A 20,633-nucleotide genomic window follows, 5' to 3' on the forward strand; every position below is an offset into this window, starting at 1 on the left:
AATTTTGACTCAAGGAGGAAATTTAATGATTTTGTCGATAAACAATAAGTGAACTGCTGTTAAAATAAGGCCAAATACAGAATAGAAATGTTCTTTCTGCTCTCAGTCTCAAACATGCTGTAAAAAAGCACCCTGAAACCTTACCACAATCATACTGTATGAGCCTCAGGTCTGGGAATTGGGTCCTCATGTTACACTGAATGCGATGAAGACTGCGAGTGAGCGGAGCGACTTGAGTTGACAGCATGGAAGAGAAGGCTGCCTGCTTGTGGCTCAGAGAGGGAGGAGGATGGCAGCAGTGCATGGAGATTGGAGGAGCCTCCACTGGAGGAATCCCAAATGTAAACCTAAAATGGGCACAATAAATCACAGTTAAATGGTCAAAGTTCCTGTAGTCCCAGGGAAAGTATGCTGCAGGAAAATCAATCCATGATCAGTTATCTACCTGTCTACAATGTCGCTGAGCAGCCCCAGCCGGTCCTCAATGCTGTGGATGGCCTCTCTCACAGCATGACTCTGAAACCAGTAGTCGTATTTGTTCTGCCACTGTGCGAACAGACAGCTGCTTTGGCCCGAGCGGCCCCACTCCCCCTGAGAGCTCTGGGCAGCTGGCGAGGGACGGGGACCGGGTAGAAAAGTCAGGAAGTCCAAAACCTCCTGGCCATACATGGGCTTTGCTCCGCAGTGGCGCTCGTTGACTCGAAAGATGAAGTCCAGTCGGCTGTCGCGCTGCTGTTTAAGGCTATCTGCCAGCCATTTCTGTTGAGTGGGAGGATAAACATGAGCGAGGTAAAGAGCTGCAACACAAGACGCTGAAACCGAGCTAAAACAGCATCAATGATGTGTCCAAACGCTGTAAAAGAAAACTTGATGGAATACGTGCTTCATACTTACCACGTAGAAAGGAGAGCGAGGAGGTGGTGGAGGCACTTTCCTGGGTGGAGGGTAGGCTTTTGCCCCTGTACTGGGTCTAGACTTTGCGGTAACTGGTGTCTGACTACTGCTGCTGCTGCTGCTGTCACGTGGTGCTGCAGAAGATTTGGGCGCAGAGGACGAGGTGGCCGTCTGAACTGGAGCTGAGGGAGGAAGCACAGCGAACACGCCTGTTGTAAGTAACTCAGTTCTGCAGTACAAACAACTGTGGACCTACGAGAGGTTTGACATTCACTGTGCTGAATGATGTATGAGCAGGGTTTGACACCAAAAGGCTGTTTCATGAGCATCATTTTGTGACGTTTCAACTAATTTGGAAACCAGTTGTGGTCCAACATGCAACTTAAACCAGCATGATGAGATTTTTTCAATTTGAATTTAAGTAGGAGACATCTTGTGTGTGGAAATTCACACAGTTTGTGTTTACGCAAATCTGGTTACTCTGTGAAACAATGTGGGTAACTGGTGAACATGTTTGCATGCAGTTTTCTGGTTACTATAAATCCGTGTACACATGCAGCAGGTCAGTAATCAGATTTCTCCCTAACATCTGACCTCATGTTGGAACCATGGCTTACTTATTCCATCTGTATTGGTGGTAGAAGATAGTCAAATGATCAGCAGTGAGAAATCACTTATTTAGTCTGGTACAGGTTACTTTGTGTCAGTTTCAGTTGGACTTTTGACAGTTATTGTAAATTCAAGGATGAATTGTTCGGTGTAATTATCTCTCCTTCCAGTCAGCCTCCCTGCTGTTACCTTGCTTCTCTGCAGTCTTTTGTCATGCGCATGCATACTTGTAAAAAGCAGATTTTAAGCTCAGTTTTCTGTATAGAACTGGAGAAATCTACTTGGGAAAATCAGGTTTCTCATTCACGTGACATTTAAGAAACTTGCCTACAGGAGGAAGCCAGTTGTTACCAGGTTTCTTAAGTGCATGTACAGTCATGCTCTGGGTGATTTAACTTTTTTAAGGAAAAACCATATCAGACGCAAATTATTTAAAGCAGAACATTTTTATATATTTAAAGCATGTCTGGAGGAGATCTTTCAATACACTGAACTGGCTTCCAGATACTTTGCTGGGACCATCTAAACTTCCCTGCATGTTTCGTCTTACATTACACTCGGCTCACATCTGGTACTCTAAGCAGATTAAAAAACTGGAGTGGGAGTGTAGGAAAGAAGAAAACTACTGAAGCAGAACTGGGTCAGATCATTATTGCACTAATCTCGTCATGCATGCATACGGCCTTATGGGTTATAGCTCAGAGAATAATAACTCGAGCTCGTTCTCTCACCTGGCTGCTCTGTGCTTGATGGAGGAGGCTGCACTACTTTGAGGACAGGGCGAGGGGGGTGGGGCTGGTTCAGGGTTGAGCTATGGTTGCCGGGAGGAGCTATGGTGTAGTGGGCAGTAGCAGGACCGGGGGTGCGCTGGGTAATTTGCAGTGGAGCAGTGTTTCTGACAGGGGCGGTGTTGGCGTGAGGGTGCGGGGAAGAGGATGCCTGAGGAGCAACACGAGGGGAAGGGGCCACTGCCAGTGTGGGCACAGGCCCACCCTCCTTGCCTGCTGTCTGACGCACAACGATCTTCACGACGCCGGGGCTGCTCACCATGGAGGGGGTCACTGTGGAAACATGAACCACATCAGCTGTGAGACACAAGGCCTCTAGAGGAGCAGATACAATTCTGACAACTCTGAAAGACAGGATTTAAACTGACATGGGTCGTCCGAGGATAATGTCAGAAGAAAAGACTTTTCTTGTCCTAAAACAGAAAATATTTCAGGCAAAATGACATTTTCTTTAACACATAATTCAATACTTAAAAAATATTTGGCCAATTCGGACATTCGATCAATCTTTATGAAGTTTGAGGGCACAGAACCCTTTAAGATTAAAAATCACTTTGTCTGTTAGCTGAGTCTGTTCTGAGGCAGAACATGAAAGAGAGAGTAAGAGATGAAGGATTATAAACCTTGTGAGGAGGTACTGTGAGGCAGCCGATTGGCAGGCAGGGCAGCGGAGGTGCTTGCAGGATGTGTGTTGGCTGCGCTCTGGACAGACACCTGTGCAGGCTGGCTGATGAGGTGGTGCTGCACCCCGCTGGACACCAGGTGCATCACATTACCTGCAGCACGAGCGGGAAGCAGACAGGTAAGCAGGGACTTTTTCACTCATCACACATCATTCCTTCATTAGGCGATCAGGTTTAAATAAATACGTTAAACAGTGAGCTGCACAATTAAGACAAAAGAAATCATCCTGGTTAGGTTGTTTAATATTGGGACAATTTTTTGTTCAGTTTTAGAACTATTTTTCATTATATCTTGAAGAGGCAGCAGCTGTAATGTCTTGTTTTCACTTAAAATGCCATAAATTATACTGCAGTCAGGCTTAACTAAAGTATAAAAAGTAATAGCTACTTGAGTGTTCTGTGGCTCAGCTAAACTTTCCTATAATCTGCACTTTGGCATCTGGTGTGAAGCCTTAGAATACCCAAATGACATATTGTGAACCACTTTAAACTAACTTCACATAACTTTAAAGCACAAATATATATTTACTTTTAATCCAGTGACGGTCTGCGGAGGGTTACTGGAGAAATTGCGTGCTTCTACATTTTAACTTTTATTTTGGTCAGAGACGTTCATGTGAGGGTCATCACGCACAAATGATGTACATGACAGATGACTCTACAACCCTATTGGAATTAAAGGGTATTTAAAGAAATACTTCAATATATTTATAGAATTATTGAGAAAGAAAGCCACAATTTTCCAACTAGCAAATGGTGCTGGCGCATAAGTAATTTTAAATGACAGGAAAAACTGTTCACCCACACTAAGTACAAGGCAGCCACACTGACCCACACTAACCTTGAACCTGCCGTGCAGGAGCTGCTGGGACTTGGTGGATCTGGGCTCCAGACAGAGTCAGCTTGTTGCCCTGAAGCTGAAAGGTGACGGGTTTACTGCCCTGACACGAGGACACGGGTCGCCCAGCCAGCGAGGCAAGCTGCGCTATGCTCACTACCTCACCGGCTTCAGAGGGAAACAGAGAGAAGATGAGGATTAAAAACACTCTCAAACCAAAATGACATCAAAACGACATCAAAATGGCATCAGTGTACACTTACAAGGCAGCCTAGCTTGCATGTCTGGGCTGAGCAGAACCCTCTGGGGCATGATGTTTCCGGGGTTTGGGCTCGGATGAGCTGGGATGCTGGCTGTGCAGGAGGCAGTGGGGGGCCGTACGGTCAGCACTGGCTTTGGAGCGCTGGATCTCACTGCAGTTTGAGCAGTGAGGTGCATGGAAGGGCGAGGGGGGGGCGTGGTCGCCACCGAACACACCACTACAACAAGAAAACCAGAAAAGCATTTGGAGAAATAAGAAAAAGGTACAAAGGTTGGCAATTACAAAGCATGTTCGAGCTTTTTGTTCACAAGTAGTGTCCGTCCTTCACTTGCCTTGTTGAACTACAGGAGCAGGTGCAGGAGTCGAGGTGACTTCAGGAACCGCAGGAGGTTTGGGGGTCTGAGCTGCAGGGGGCACGGAGCAGGTAGGTTTGTTCATCAGTAGGACCGGCCGATTATCACCTTTAGGAGGTGGCTGGAACATCCTAAAGCAGAGACGGACCAGCATGCAAGAGATCAAACATTGCATTAATATACACATTTTACACTTGACAAGCATCTGGTTTCATTCCCCACTGGCCATGCGCCGCTGCCCACTTCTGCCTCCTAATTTAGCCTTTTCTGACCTTTAGTAAAGCCCCTCACCCAAGTTGCTCTCACAGCACAGATGAGAGTATGTGCAGCCGTTCAAACCAGAGGCATACTGACGCAGGTTTGTGCTTACAGACGTCTTTGAAGCATCAGTGGTTGTACTGTGTACCTGTTGACCTTCATGCGGACTGGTTTGGGCCTTGGAGGAGGTTCAGGGGACTCCACGATCTCCTGGATTAGTTGGCGGCTGACCTTGTGGCGCGGCAAGAAGACATCTGCCTGGTATCGGGACACACGGCTCTCCAGGCCGACAAGGTCGAACATAGAGAGGTCGCAGCGCTGAGGACACAAATCAAGAACCAAGTCCTCAGTATCACTCACTGTATGGAAAAGGTGAAACTATTTTTTTTTCTCTTTAATTCTAACCTTCAAAGGCGAGACCTCCAGGGCATCCTGCACAAGGGAGGCCGTATGGAAAACAATGGGCTGCGTGATGAAGGGGGACTGGATGGGTCGAGGGTCAAACAGGTTGGGGTGGTTGCACACTTTGCGGAGCTGCATTAGGATGTTAATCACAGACATGAAGTGACCGCTGGCCAGAGTTTCCCGGGTCCTGTGTACCAGAGACAAAAACGTGATGAATGGATAGACCAAGCCAGTAATATGAACAATACAAAAATAACTCTAATTATAGGGAATAATTAAGATAAGTGTAAAAACCCTGTTAATATCAGTATAATAATAAATAACTTACGAGGCCTGTGCCATGAAATCATCGTAGAGGAATCGCTGCCTCTTGGACAGGCGACAGCGCACCACGTGCTCGTATTTCTTGGGCATCTGCTTCTCCACGTCAACCTTGATCCTCCTGAGCAGGAATGGTCTCAGCACCTTGTGGAGCCTCTTCACCAGGCCTTCGTTGTACTCCTGGCTGCCCTCGATCATTCCCGTCAGCGGGTTGGAGAACCATTCCTTGAACTCGCGGTGGGACTGGAAGACGTGGGGCATGAGGAAATGCATGAGAGACCACAGCTCCATCAGGCTGTTCTGGAGAGGCGTTCCTGTCAGCAGCAGGCGCCGGTGGCTGTAAGAGGACAGTGGAGATGTTTATGTAAACATGCTGATTTCTATAATTAAGGTTATAGCTGAAAAAGGAGAAGAAGTAGAGTTCTGATAAATGGGCAGTCTCAGACAAATGGATTTCAAAGCTGCTGCTTAAGACTCATTAAACCTGCATTGATTGATTTTTTGGCTGCTTGGTCACAACAAGCTGTGAGCACAACGCTGACATATTCTCACCTTATAAAGCTTGCATGGAAAACAGTTTCCTCCTTACACATCCAGCAGATACGCAGAACCATAAACATTTATTCTGAGTTTTGTTTGTGACCATCTGAAGTCCAATACTCCTTCTCCTTCTGGTCTCCACTAAGTCCTGAGGGAAATATCTGGCTCTTTACACAGCGGCTGAACGCTCCACTGTGTTCATCAGCTAGCTGCTAACTCTGACTGCCTGCTGTTTGGTGCTGAGCAGGTTAGTGCACAGTTGATTTATGAGGTTTTTTTGTGTCTGAAAACAGCTGCCTGCTGCTGCTGAAAACAGAGCTGATGAAAACTGTTGGACTGTAGTGAAGTTAGAGGGAAGAAAACCAAAACAATGAGCTGAAAGACGCTATAAAGAGGAGAGCTGATGGGAAGAGCAGAGCCTCAGTCTGGTGATAATTCCCTGTGGGTTCACTATGATCGATCAAATTAATGATTAGGACAGCTTTGATGTGAAAACAAATCTCTACAAATTAATCAAACACTACGCATAAAAATACAAAACAATTGATGGTTGAATAATTTTAAAGCATCACTTGAGTATTTCAGTGTCTCTTAGCCTCCATGCTTGTGATCCATACCACATCTCAGAGGACAACAACACCCTTGGTTTTTACATTTGAGATACACAAATGTTTTACACTGACTGTCCATATATACATACACTTAAGGGCTCTCTCATCCTCCATCTGCCCTGCACGCCTGAAGAAGATCTATGACTAAAAGCGTACATGCAATAAAACAGTGTGCGCGCCTCCTCATGTGCAGAAACGACTCTTTGAAGCTCCGTGAAACAGTGAGAAATTACCACCAGCTGGAACAGGCCACCAGCCAAATGATGGCAAGTTAGTCTAATTACAGCCACTTTGATAAGAAGAAAACATTAAAAATGAGATTAGCTGGTTAAACCTTCACATGCACACACCACTGTGCCCCGTGGACATGGCAGAGTGGTTTGGTGTATTTTCGGGATGAATCTAAAGTCAAACATGGCTAATACTCAATGACGGCTTGTCTTCTACAGCTGAATGCACACTGACTTTTTGTGACAAGCAACTGCTTACAGATGAGACAGAGGGCCACCCTTGAATGTGCTTGGAAACATTACAGAGACAGGAGAGATTTTTACAATGAGCATTACTAGTTTTTCAAAACTGCTTGGTATATAATACTCGCTTATGACATCTGTTCAGATTTTCCGCCTACAAGCACCACTTCCTAAAGGAAAGCAGCTATAATCAGTCTACTGGGTTACTTTGTCACACAGTGAGCAATATATATCATATCAGCACACTTCTTTTGGGAAAACAAGGTAAATAAATAAATAAACTGATCTGGAAATGCCAGAAATATTTGCGTCAAAGCTGTTTTTTCAGCTAAAATGCGACGATGCCCTTCTTCCTGCTTCAGTCACAGTAAACCATTTTGCACGACTCCAACCAGCCTGTTGTGGAAACAAAAGCGAAAGTTGTCCTGCTTCTGCGCTGCATGCACTGCTGACGTCAGTGACTTTCAAAACCACGTGTTCAGGGAGTGTCTGGATCGTAAGAACATCGCGTTCGCTTGTCTCTGGCAAAGCAGGATCTTTATATTTAGAGGACAATTCTCCGGTTTAAACTGCAGGGACAGAATACACCAAAGAATGTCTGCCTCAATGGATTCGGACAGCTCGTGCATGTCTGCAAGAGGCGAGGGTGCATGTGCTGAAGCACGTTCGAGCCTTAAGCAACAACCCTTGGACACAAGACGGGGACTGATAATTCCTGGCTGGTTCCACTGGCTGTGTTTGCATAATGTTCAAAGAGCAGATGAAGCTATTTTACATCAATGATCATGTGTCTGTAACAACAGTGTTATCTTCTTTGGGTGTTCCTTAATTCTGGAGCTTTGAATCAGCGATGCAACGTTAATTACTCATTTGGAGCCTTTCAGTTTGCACACGTGTCTTTCTGAGAATACAGAACAACCCGCTCTACTGACCTGTTGAAGTTCAGCAGGCTCTGCCAGCGTTGAGACTTGAAGTTCTTGATGTTTTGCGCCTCATCCAAGATCAGGTACCGCCAAGACTTGCGTCGGAAAGCCTGATGATCCTGCAGCACCAACTTGTACGAAGTGATGCACACGTGGAAAGCATTAGGCTTAGTCCAGCCCTGAGAAAGAAAAAAAGAGACACTCAATGTGGTTCAGATTTGTGATTTTTAGAAAAGCAACTCTTTCCACATCTATAGTGGAAAGAAAAGCTTGAATCTGGGTCACCATTAGGTATTTAGGGAACATAAAGCAAGAAACCCACAGTCACTCTAGAAATGCTGCCACACGCAGGGAACATACAGTACAAACGACTGAAAACACACCTGTGCTGAATGTAATCATGCTTTCCAAACCAACCTGTCTCTTCAGCTTTCTCTCCTTTTGACTGCCAAAGTAGGTGAGGATTTTAAACCCAGGACACCAGCGTTTTAGCTCCATCTCCCAGTTCAACATCACACTGGTGGGGACGATGATAAGGTGAGGGCCCCAGTTACCTGAACAGGTCATTGAACATGAAAGAAGGAACATCTGAGTTCAAATATAAGTGTCGCCTCCTGTCACCAACGAGCTAAAATGAACAATACCATTTAGCTGCTGTGTATAGAAATAGCACTAAAAGCATCTGAACTGGGTTTGTTACCTTTTTCGCAGGCGAGGTGAGCGAGCAGAGCGATGGTCTGGATGGTCTTGCCCAGACCCATCTCGTCAGCCAGGATGCCGTTGAGCTTCTTCTCGTACATGGTGACCAGCCAGTCGAGTCCAATGTGCTGGTATTCTCGTAATGTGCCGTGAAGCAGGAATGGGATGGGGGTCTTGACCTTTAAGTGGACAGAAGATGAGATAATTATGGTTCAGAGCTGCAAAAGACTACATTTTTGCCCTTTAAAGTTTCCTTAGTCTGACTTCTTGAACTACTTGAGGCTCTTAGAATAAAAGATGAGCACTAACTTCATCTTTGGACACTAAAAAACTTTAATAAGCTTAGAAATAAGCTAGAAGAAATTTTAGGTTACAACTAAATATTCGAGGCTGACCTTTGTGGTAGCCAAAGTGTAGCCTTTAGGCTGCAGGCTCTCCGCAGTAGCAGCAATATGGCTGATCTCTTTCTTTGGCCGTGAGCTGGAGGAAGGTGGGCTGTTGTCTCCCTCCTTGAGCAAGAGCTCCATCCCTTCATCTCCACAGTCGTCTTCGCCGTCTTCTTCCTCGCTCTCGTCTTCATCCTTCTCACTGTCATCATCGTCTGCACTGTCTCCCGGTGAATCTGAGAAAAGCACATTTGAAAGAGGGAATAATTTGCGGATAAATTCAAGCTGCGTGTCTTAAAAGCAGCAAACAATCTTTAAAAATGACGGAGAAGGAAACATTCCCCTTCTGAGAAGTTGTTGCATCTTGGGCTGTCAGAGTGGGAGCAGATAAACAATTTACATGAGATTATTTTGACTCCCTGTGAGCTGGTTAATACCTGAGGAGGAAGTGTTGCTTTCTGCATCACTCTCATCTTCTTCAGTCTCCTCCTCCTCATCCCCAGACACCTCCGAATCAGAGCTCGCTTTAGAGCCGGATGCAGAAGGAGCCTCAAAGTCGGAGGCATACGCTCCTTTGTACTTCTCCAGCAGCTCCTCAACACTCATATCGCCTACATGGAGAACAGACAGACGTTAGGGTAGATGTTTACTGCTCCTGTTTTTAAACAGGGCGCTGCTTAAAATGAACGATACGCTTATTGACATGCAGCTGACTGACACACGCACACACACACACACACACACACAATACAAAGCCACATTCAACCTGCACTCAAAAATACAAAAGCACGAAATGTGCTGGGAGAGCTCTCAGATCAACTTTTAACAAACCTTGATTTTTCGACATGTACCAAACTTTACGATGATGCGTCTCCTCTATATTGAACTATGCTTCAGGCGCAAAACGATCAAAAAATGCTGACTCTATACACAGTAGAGGGGGTTCATAGATTTCCTCTCATTCCTCCAATTCTGGATCAGAAAATGTGAAATGATGGAACCGTATGACCAAAATGGCAGAAGACAGACGAGTGTTCAGTGTTTTAATGTTATCTTTATTAAAAAGTAAGGTTTTATTGAGGATTGAAGAGAAATAGTTTAGAAATATCTCGCCAAAACCAAATTAAGGACATATATGCATATCAAGCATAGGTTGGGCCTTAAATCATATCTTATATCTTGTTTATCCAGCAGCCAAAGATCTTCAGTTGCACAGTTCAGATCTGGTATTTGTCCTCTGGGGTTAGGAGATTCAAAAATTTTCCAAAGGAAACCAGTGTTTTTTTCCATGAAATTTCTCGCCCAAGCCCTGATACAGTCTGGTGTTTAGATCAGGCCTGAAAACTCCAGTGAAAACATGACTTTTCCTACAAATCATGTCTTATGTTGCGTGCTAAAGCTGGCTTGTATGTGTCTGCTTGGAGTTTAAACTTCAGGTCAGCCAAATTCTCTAACCGCTAACTGTGACGAAGTCGGCAAGACACCTGACTGAGGTAGCAACAGACACGGCAAGTATAAAAAGCAGAACACCGGCTAACTGTAGCCCCAGTGTGTGCCTCTCACACACAGCTGCTGCTAGCATTAGCATTAGCAAGACTGATAAGTGCAGTCAGAAAAACAACACTGTACATTAACAAGATTTATCCCTCTAACGTGGCAGTAAAGACAACAAATGAGGCCACCGGTAACTGCACTGTTTGATATTTGGGGCTTTTATATGAACAGGAATGGACTGACACTTCCCCTCAGACATGAACACATCGGAGAGCCTTTCATAGCACAGCTCCTAGCTTAGCTACGACACAGGAACCCTTCCTGTCTTTCCAGCAGAGACACAGAGTCTGACAGTAGCTTCTTAAGGCTGGTTAGCGCTGACTACCAGCTCTACATCACTGTCCATGCTAACTGATCCCTGTGACCCTCTATGACACACACAACGCCGCCACGAGGCCTCCCACAGTCGTCGCTCCCTCGCTTCTCTGCAGCATGTTAAAACATGGTGGGAGGGGTGGTTCCAGCACAGTTATGAGGGTGTGGTTACCCAGGCTCACTTTGGCCAAGGTTACGTTACTGAAGCCCAGTTAAAAAGCAATATTTCAAGCTCCAGCAGCTGAAAACAGTTTCAGTACAAACATGAGGTCAAGCAGGGCCCTGCCCCCAGCGTCATCCTCTCACATGCAGAGGTATCATCTCCATGTTGTAGGAAGGTTTCTTATTTTTATCAAAGTTAAATTTTAAGGACAAAGTCAGACAATTCGTCAACACCTCAAAGCAGCAACACACAAAGTAAAAACAAGACGCTTCTCCACACAGTGATGAATCTACCTTCTCTGGCCAAGTCATCCAGCTCCTCTGCATGATCCACATTCCCCTCAACCTTCTCCTGGGCCGCTATCGTGTCCTCCTCATCCTCAGCTGAAAACAGGAAGAGGGAGAAAACAAATATTACATCACTGATAGACATTCGTGGACTTGCATTCCAAGTTGGGTTCATCACAAGGGAAATATTTAATTTCATGTCATTCGATTTGTGCAATGTTTTTTCTCGATCTACCAGAAGTATGTTTTTGTTTCACATCTTACCATCCTCCTCATTGGCAGTGAATTCGCCATCTTCCTCTTCCTCCTCCACCGATGAAGAGGTTTCATCAGAGCATTCTTCATCTGAGCCTGACTCCTGTGCGATCCAGTGATTCAGTGATTAAATGAAATGCACACATCTGCGGTCCACATCACAAGCACTCAGTAGTTATCTGTGTTAAAATCTGCCTTGAAATGAACGCATGTGCATGTGCGTTTAATGGACATGAGAGACGTCAGTAACGTGACACCATAAAGGTCTGAAGATATACTGTGGTGAAACATTCTGATGGAAACATGTGCAACAGTTACTGCTGCTGCTGCGACTGTCAGCATTTTCAGAGTGAGCGCGGCTCAGAGCTCCCGTCAGTTTCATTGTGATTAATGACGATGGAGCTCACTTTTACTGGAGGAGCATCATGAATTCTTACTGAAAGAACTCAAAAATTCCGCTCACTAAAATTCAATTCGCCAGTTTCCCTTTATGAAGGTCTGAGGACCGAACCGTCGTAAATAAAGTGAAGGCAAGTGTGCTTGATTTTTTGTTTCTTTCACAACTATTAACTCCCAGAAGAAACCAGAACATGTATGAAAACATGAGTTGGTGCACAGAATATAAAAGACGCAGACACTGAGCTACATTTGATCCTCTGAAGTTATAAGTAAGAGCCTGAATAAGAACTTGTGACAATAATTTAAACTGAGTTCAGAGGTTTTCTGGTTTCAGACGGCAATCCCAGTCCCATCAGGTTTATGGAGGTACCTGTGGCAGTTTGAGGGTGCTGAGTAATTGGTCCAGGGGCAGCATGCCCTCCTCCTTCAGCAGTTCAATCTCCCTCCGATGGCTCTCAGCATCATTGCCCTCCTGCTGCTCCTCCACCTCTATGGTCTCCTCATCATCCTCCTCCTCACAGGGAGGCTCAAAGTCTCTGTCTGCAGAGAGGACAGAGTAGTTTCATACTGAAAAAGACTTGTCTCCTGACTACAAACAAACAGAAAGACTTCTTGAGTCTCATACAGACACCATGCAGAAGCTAAACTCCATTTTTCACACCAACAAAGGCTTCAGTGTCTGTGGCCTCAGGAAGTCATTTGGTTAAACACATTTCAAACCCGTTCAGTGAAAATTTGAGTCTGCTGCAACGACAGATATTCTTGATAACTAAGCAGCCGGTCTTTGCTGTTGAGAATGGACCCACAGTCAAGTCTGTCCTTCTGACTGAACTTAAAACTTTAAACTACAGTCACTATCCACCTCCATGCTGCCATTGAGAACACGGGCAGCAGACAAGTCTGACAGGTCTGACGAGTCTCAAGCTTAACCGTAGCCAAGTAATGGCATCATCACCTCAGTCAAGACGAGACGTCTTTGAGCTCAGCTAATCAGGTGGGATCTGCACAGAAATGCGACAACATGGTCGTTTCTCTCAAAGATGCAATAACCTTGACTGCGACAATAGAAAACGGCTTTTTGTTTCCATGAAACATTTCACCTCATTGATGTGTAGCTATGACAACGTCCCTTTCCGAACCAATGATTCAGCTCTGAAAACACGGAGAAGGTGAAGGTCTTAGATATATATAAAAATTATAACTTCTCACCATCCTCATCAACGGGAGCTGGAGGAGGTTTGGGGGGAGTCAGAGGGACAGTTTCAGCAGGCCTGGTGGGTGCCAGTGACTTGCTGAGGAGGTCCGAGTATTTCTCTGTCTGGCCTACGATGAAGTCCAGCTGAAGGTCCAAAGCCTTCTTCCTCTTCTCCTCCAGTCTGGACTGCTGCTTGTACTGCACCACCTTTATGGACAAAAGACAAGACACCACCACACTTAACAATTTTACTCTGGAACATTAACAGAAGCTAAAGCCTAAACGACACGTTTATACATGAAAGCAGTGGATCATTTCACTTGTTCAGTGAGTCTGTATGTCTTTTACTGTCTGAAAACTGATCACTGAACACTGATGCAGAACGTTCTTGCGAATCGTCTGTACCTTCTCGACGCTGCTCCAGAAAGCGCGGACCTCCTTTGCAATCGAGGAGGCGACCCTTCTGATTTTGGCGTGCTCGTCTCTCTTGGCCTTTTCTTCTTTTTGCCTCAGCTCCTCGTGATGTCGCATCACCATTCGTACCACCTGATAACACAGCAGCAGAACACATCTAGAACGTATACAGTGTACATCATGAGAAATACAACAGAATTATAACAAGCTAGTAGAAATGTGAGGCTAAAGCAGTCACACATTTCTGGGTACAGAAACACTCCTGGATAACTCACCTTTCTGGCCACTCCTCTCTTCCACCGCCGCTCTTGAGCGAAGTCGGCAGAGAGCCACTGCATCTCCTCACACAAGTAATCCCAGTGAACTTTTGGCCGTGGCGGTTCTGTCAGGCGGGTGAGCCGCTTCGTTGACCAGAAGCCCTCTCGCTTCAGTGCCTGGGTTCGATGCTCGATGTCTGCTTCCTAAAGGACACGACGAACAAATCGCTCAGTAAGTCCTGCCGACACATCAGCGTGCTACAGAAACGTTCCTGAAACTCACATTTTAAATGATTCAGATTTGCCAAACATTTGTAATAACATTAGTTAACATCGTGTTGACACAACAAATAAAGCAGATCTTAACCATGAGGGCAAACTGCAGCAGGAGGAGTACAGCGCACACACAATAGTCATCTTCTAGTTCATCGTTAAAAAAAATAAAAATAAAAAAGCAACGCATTTGGCTATGTTTTGGATTAAATAATTAAATAATAGACTTTTATAAGGAGATGCAGAAGTAGTTTGTACTGAATCACCCAGAGAATAACGTTACTGGAGCATAGCGCCGAACTCCAGCGCTAACGTGCCGGTAGACCAACTCACTGCAACGCTCACAGACTTTGGTCAACTGAAGAAAACAAGTTCATTTCAAAAGCCTGCACCTGCACAGAGTCTTAGATAACAATGACAGAGCTAATGCTGCAGCTGAGAGGCTGCTTTCCATGAATGGAGATAAAACATAAATAACAATACTGTCAACTCCGGAGGGGTCCGGGCTGGAAACAAACCCGGGCCGCTACGGTAAGGACTCAGCCTTAATACACAGTACGAACTCTACCAGTCCAGTAAAAACCAGTACCAGTAAAATCATTTCATTTCAGCTTTTTTCTGCAGCCTTCATCAAACCATTTAGTGTAAGTGGCAGTTAGTGTGTGTTTCACGTTGCATAGAACATAAAGACATAAGCAAATGGTTTGGCTGACAGTGAGCTGGAGTATGAGCCTAAAAACAGTGCTACCCTTTCTATTTAATGAATCAAGAATCAGTTTTGAATAGAGAATCAATTCTGAATCAATCTGTGAGATTCCCACCCGTACTGTGTGTTATGACTCCAGCGGACTGCAGCTCGACAGCTGGTACGTTGGAAGATAGTGACAGTGGCACTTTAGAGCATCTCCAACACTTGAACACAACTTTGTTGATTATTCACTGCAGAGTCAGTTCACGTGCTCTCCAGTATAATCCAACTGGCCAGAGGCAAAGTGAAAAATCTGAGTCAAAAGGCCACCAGGGGTTAAATCAGGAATTACACGTGAGGGGACCATTAAAATGACCAGCGGTCGATATAGAAGACTGGTCAAATGTTGCATCAGTCCCTAATGAGGATCAGACCTTGATTTAACATACAGCTCTTATTAATGAGTGAAAATGCACCAAAACACCAGAGGCTGGTCCTGTAAAAGTGTTTCTGAGGAAAGGTCCTTTCACATCACTGAGACCCCACTCCCGGAGAGTTAAACTCTCTGTTGTAAACCAGGAACATTTGCAGATTCAAAGCAATATGTTTAAGCTATTGAAATTTTGGACTGCTTGCTTCAAGTAAATGGTCTCTGAACGCACTTATTCTCAGCAGTCTGAGCATGCAGTGAGAGCCTAAAAGGAACTGAGAGGGAGCTCGACATGCGTCATTTCCAAACACACACCTAGTTCAGCTTTCTACTGCCAGTTACACACTGGCAGCCTTTTGCTGTCCCTCAAACCACCTGTGGACTATTAAAACTGTGTTCTTCTCAGCTCAAGCGGCTGCTTTGCTTTCCGGATTAAAATGATTCATATACTGTGTCTTAAACACTCACATGTTTAGCTAGCTCCGCCATGTCTGTGTGACGCTCTCCACGGGGGCGGTGAGGGGTGGCCTGATCAGGTGGGGAAGAGGAGGAACCGTAGCCACCGACAGACGAAGGAGAAACAAACTTCCCGTGAGGACCCCGCAGAGGTGAGGACCTCTCCCGTCGCGGGGTGGACCAATCACTGGTGGGTGAGGGACCCGGGTAAGAAGAGGAGGTGGAGGGTGAGAGCGGAGATGAGTTCGTGGTGACCCTGTCTGCTATCCACTGGCGTACCTACAGGCCGAGGAGAAAGATGAAGAAATCATTTTACAGATTAACTTAGCAAGGTGAAAGCAGCGAGACTAAGATAAAAGCCACATGCATGAATTAGAGCGAGCGTTTATAAGAAGCAACAGGCTCCAGACTTTTCTGTCAGCTTCCTTCATGCAGAATTAGAATCGTAAAACAGTCAGTGGAATGTCCTCTTAAGTCAAAAAGCTCCAACAGTGACAGTGGCTCACTACTAAGTGCTGGTGAATATCCTGTTGAAAAGGAATCTATCTGGGTGTCTGACAACCACCACTTACCTTAAGGAACACTGCCTTTCTGTCTGTCCTGCTCTGTCCATGCTGGAAAACACACATGGCTTAGCATGCGGCCAACTTAAAGGAATAAATCACTAAATAATAACAACACTGCTCACATGAGTGACATCAATATGGACATGCAAGAGGATGGGTATAACTAGGCCATATTTAGACCGTGAAACCATGCCAGCATATCTGATTTGAGTCACAGAAGCATAATGACATGATGGTGGATATCATGGTGTAATAAATACTGCTTTTGTTTTCAGCCAAGATAAATCTTCTGCACTAAATGAAAGAACAGCTCCATTGTGTGGCACATCACGGAAGCCTGAAATGTTCCTCAGGATGCAAAGGGAGCCCTGACCTCCTCTTTAGCTCCTGTGTGGAGATGCTTTAGTGTGGCCTTCAGAGGGTCATTCAGATTAGACAGTGATATCAGCTTTGTGTGAATCAAGACGATACAGAAAGGAACGGCTAATAAACACGCTTTAGCATCGCTGCAATCACAATGTGAGTTACAACATTGAAACTGCAGTTACTTCAGTTCTGCCCTTGTTTTGTGGAGTGTGATACGACTGATTTATCTTGGCTTTCAAGGACAAACCCTTTAGTATTATGTGGCCCGATGTTTCAATGCGATATGTTGTTTGTCTTACTTCTGATGACGCAGACACAAATTTTCAATCCGTTTCAAACGTCTTCCTGCCTCTGGACCCGCAGTCCAAACTCTTTCCTCTGTCTACTCTTCTCTGCAGCTTTCTAAGCTTTGGTAAAATGAATTTTATAAACCGACATGCCGTTCTTCGTGGAAATACCTTGTGTTGTGAGCTGGGGGTGGTCATGTCGCTCTCCGTTTTGTCTGCGTCGGGTTCCTCATCGCTGCCTTCCTCTGGACTGCTAACCTGTCCTGAAGTGGCCTCCTGAGCCTCCGTTTCTACCATCAGTTCGTCCTGCTCCATGTCCTCACCCTCGCCCTCCTCCTCCTCCTCCTCTTCCTCCTCCTCCTCCTCATAGAGGGAGTCAGGCTGGCTGATGGGGTCATTAGGACTGGTGGACGCCATGACAGCACCATCCCTTTCCACTGATGCTATCATGTAAAGGGTGTCAGGTGTAGCAGGTGGGGTGGCTTCTGTTGGTGTGACGACATCTTGGGGTGCTTCACTTGTTGAAGTTTTAGTAACAGTCAAGGCCTCTTTGTCAGATTTGCTAGTTGAGGTTGTCGGAGGGAACGCCACAGTCTGGTCAAGCTGGAGCGAGATATTACCGCTCATTGTCGGCTGCTGTACTTTGACGGGCAGAGCTGCTGTCACAGAAGTTTTATTGACAGAGCACTGCGTCTGATCTTTCTGGCTGCTATGAGCCACAGACGCACATAAAGAGTCTGCTGTTGAGACAGTTTGGGGAAGGCACTCCTCAGACACGGTGCCAGACCGAGAGCTGTGGGCACCGGCCAGCTTGCCGGCCGCATTCTGTTGCTTGGACACCTGTGCCAAAATGGAGGGTGGGTGTTTCAGGAGAGGAGCTTCTCCCGGTTTAAGAAGGAGCAGCTTTGGATTTATAATACCAGAGGGGTGAGTGGTGCAGAAAGCCTCTGGTTTGGTTTCTGTGGGCACTACAACATTCTGAATACCCTGTAATGGAGTCTCTGTCAAAGCAGGCTGTGTGGCACTTACAACAGTGACTCCTGGAGTCTGATTCAGAGAGGGCTGGTTTTCTACATGAGAAACATGGACTGAAACAGCAACAGATGATTCCATCCCCATGTCCTCTCCAGTGCCCACTGGGGATATGAGAGATGCACCAGCTGTTGCTTCTGTGTCCTGTTTTGGGGCAACTGTTTGAATTACAGGAGAATCACTCACCTCTGTTTGGTTTTGGACAGTTGCATCAACCTGCGAGCGAGGTGTCACAATTTCTAGTCTGGTGTGTGTCTGTTCAACAGTGAATGAGTCAGATGTAACAGCAGCTACTTCAACTAAGCAAACCCCACTTGAGTTAGCCACTTCGACAGCTTGGTTAGCATCTAATACCAAATGCTGCCCGACCGCAGCCACCCTTCTGTTTTGCGTGGACAAATTATGGGGATTACTGTTAGAGCAAGCCAGTATTTGATTTGCATCATGTGATGAAGGCAAGGGCTGCTGGGAAATAATGACAGTGTCGCCTTCATTAATTGTGTGAATAGCTGGTTCAAGATGCGATTCTAGGTCCTCTTTGACAGTGTACTCATCAGAGTTTTCTAGTAATGCATTGAACAAATTCACCTCGTATCCTGGAGAGTGAGGCATCTGTGCACTACTACTGGCACAGACTGTTTCCTCAGCAACCTCCTCGACCAGGCCGCAGAACTCATACACCTCCACGGGTTGTGAGTGTAACTCAACCTGAACACTTTCTTCATACAGCTTTGGTTCTCCGGCAGAGAGTTCAGAACTCAGCTCGTTAACAATGGCAGCTTCACAGACACTGCCGTCTTCTCGCTGCAGGAGGTAACTCTGATTCAGGTGCATGTTCGACCACTCCCCACTGGCCTGAGCATCCTCTCTGACAACCACAATTTCTTGAGCATCGGCCGAATGCACAAGCTCAGCGGTCAGTGGTGTCTCTGTTGTGAGGACTTGGTCAGAAGGATGAGACGTTTGTCCTTCAACAACCTGCTCCGCCTGCAGTGAGACAACTAGGCCTGTGTCAAACAGAGGAGGTGCAGCAGGGGATTTTGAGGAACTCTCCTGAGTTGAAGAGCGCTCCGACAGCACTGTGAAGTCAGATGAGGAGGTGGCCGTGTCAGTTTGTCTGTCCCCCGTGCTTCCCTCCACCTGCTCTCCTTCAACAGGATTGCAGCTCCTCTGGAGGTTGCTGTCTTCTCTGTCGGCTGCTTTGCTGGACACTGAGTCTCCTTTTCCAGGGGACCCGTATAATCCAGGAAGCAAGTCTCCTGCCTTTGGGGTCTCAAGTATTTCATCTGAAGGAGGTTGTGTTTCTTTGTGAGAAGTGTCAACAACATCTTTAACATGCTCAAACATCTCAACTGATTCCAAAGAATTAGCTTTCTGTGTTTCTCTGGCATCGTTTGAGATGGCGTTGATGATTTTAGGTTGTGTTTTTGACACGCCAGTTTGTTTAATCTCGCCGTTGTCAGATGAGGGTAAAGGGAGTGGAGACAATTTCGAGTTCTGGTGACCACCCGCCTGCTCTGCAGCACCTGGCGGAGGTATATGGCTGCCTTGATTTGTGTGGACAAGTGGATCCCTGTCAGACTGCTCCATAGCCTCATGTTCTGTGGTGTCTTGGACTTTGAAACCAGCACCTGATTGTGGGGAAGATGGAGATGAGGCTGTGAAACAGATTTGGGATTGGGGTTGAGGGAGAATATTTCCACCTGTGTGCTCTTTTCCAACAAGTTCTGTGTTTGTTCCAGTCTCTGGTTTGTATTCCAATGTGTTGGACTGTTCCTCCTTTGTCGCCGTAATAACCTCAAGTCCAGCACCTTCTCTAAATGGCTGAATCTGGTTCGTCTGACTATTTGAGTGGCTTGTCTCTTTATCAGTTTGTGACCCGTATTGCAGCTTTTGCACTGTGCTGTCAATCTGTGTATCTGATGTGAGGGGATGACACAGGGGGGCTGGAAGCCTTTGCGTCTCAGCAGAGGAACTAAAATCCTCATTGAGGGGTGATGGTAAAGACCTTGAAACTCTGACAACTTCAGCAACGCTCTCCTCAGCGGGGATCTCTTCTGAGACGCTGTCCTTAGAGTCGCTGCTGATCGTGTGAGTCTCAGGCAAGTTGGTTGGAGAGGTGTCCTCCATGCCGAGGAATGCTGAGTTGTTGCTCTCCGGCAATGGCACAGTGGACGGATTGGTGAACGGAGGGACTGGGCGGGGGGCAGCTGCGACCGGCTGCGGGGCATGCCGAGGTGACTCCCCAGCCACATTCTGTGCAGCCTGGGGGTTGCCACCCAGCACATCCACAGCCGGAGGGGCACGCTGCCGCGCCGCCTCCTCCCCAGAGCTTCCTTCCTCTGTGCTGCCCCGGCTACACACTGCACCTGTGGGCGATACAAGTGGTTAACAAAGTGTCTGGACCAAGTGGGTAATTCACTGAGAGGTTAAAAAGGAATGGGGACGGAAAACACACAAGAAATCTTTTTGAGATAATGTAGGAAGTCATTGTGCTGTTTCTGTGTGTGTGTGTTTTTAACTTAAATACAAGACAGTGCATTCTCTCACGGCCTACTATCCATCCAACTCATTTTCCTACAAAAGGCTCAACACAGATCAACTTCTTCGTCAAAACAGTCTGATTTTTGGTAGCAAACAACCAACGTAATGA

At 46.1% G+C, this 20,633-nt stretch overlaps 1 protein-coding gene across 5 annotated transcripts in view; it reads right to left on the bottom strand.

Annotated features, from left to right (window-relative positions):
* Positions 1 to 20,633, bottom strand: part of srcap (Snf2-related CREBBP activator protein) — a 32,678-nt gene that overhangs the window by 10,171 nt on the left and 1,874 nt on the right. Inside the window, exons 3-28 of one of the 5 annotated variants that reach the window (XM_076760865.1) lie at positions 17,120 to 20,349; positions 16,302 to 16,343; positions 15,742 to 16,008; positions 13,901 to 14,086; positions 13,617 to 13,757; positions 13,226 to 13,418; positions 12,387 to 12,556; positions 11,627 to 11,720; positions 11,369 to 11,458; positions 9,481 to 9,654; positions 9,053 to 9,279; positions 8,659 to 8,836; positions 8,376 to 8,512; positions 7,968 to 8,137; positions 5,419 to 5,748; positions 5,091 to 5,277; positions 4,834 to 5,003; positions 4,407 to 4,558; positions 4,076 to 4,291; positions 3,816 to 3,980; positions 2,915 to 3,067; positions 2,660 to 2,704; positions 2,505 to 2,564; positions 895 to 1,076; positions 446 to 759; positions 140 to 347 (exon numbers count right to left, since the gene is read on the bottom strand). In XM_076760865.1, the coding sequence (XP_076616980.1) occupies positions 140 to 347; positions 446 to 759; positions 895 to 1,076; positions 2,505 to 2,564; positions 2,660 to 2,704; positions 2,915 to 3,067; positions 3,816 to 3,980; positions 4,076 to 4,291; positions 4,407 to 4,558; positions 4,834 to 5,003; positions 5,091 to 5,277; positions 5,419 to 5,748; positions 7,968 to 8,137; positions 8,376 to 8,512; positions 8,659 to 8,836; positions 9,053 to 9,279; positions 9,481 to 9,654; positions 11,369 to 11,458; positions 11,627 to 11,720; positions 12,387 to 12,556; positions 13,226 to 13,418; positions 13,617 to 13,757; positions 13,901 to 14,086; positions 15,742 to 16,008; positions 16,302 to 16,343; positions 17,120 to 20,110 (7,242 nt within the window). In that variant the 5' untranslated portion in view covers positions 20,111 to 20,349. Of the gene's footprint in view, positions 1 to 139; positions 348 to 445; positions 760 to 894; positions 1,077 to 2,234; positions 2,565 to 2,659; positions 2,705 to 2,914; positions 3,068 to 3,815; positions 3,981 to 4,075; positions 4,292 to 4,406; positions 4,559 to 4,833; positions 5,004 to 5,090; positions 5,278 to 5,418; positions 5,749 to 7,967; positions 8,138 to 8,375; positions 8,513 to 8,658; positions 8,837 to 9,052; positions 9,280 to 9,480; positions 9,655 to 11,368; positions 11,459 to 11,626; positions 11,721 to 12,386; positions 12,557 to 13,225; positions 13,419 to 13,616; positions 13,758 to 13,900; positions 14,087 to 15,741; positions 16,009 to 16,301; positions 16,344 to 17,119; positions 20,350 to 20,633 lie in introns of all 5 variants that reach the window. The other 4 variants (XM_076760861.1, XM_076760862.1, XM_076760866.1 and 1 more) reach the window with 4 other exon arrangements.

The sequence above is a fragment of the Chaetodon auriga genome, chromosome 20 (genome assembly GCF_051107435.1).
Source record: "Chaetodon auriga isolate fChaAug3 chromosome 20, fChaAug3.hap1, whole genome shotgun sequence".
Lineage (NCBI taxonomy): Eukaryota > Metazoa > Chordata > Actinopteri > Chaetodontiformes > Chaetodontidae > Chaetodon > Chaetodon auriga.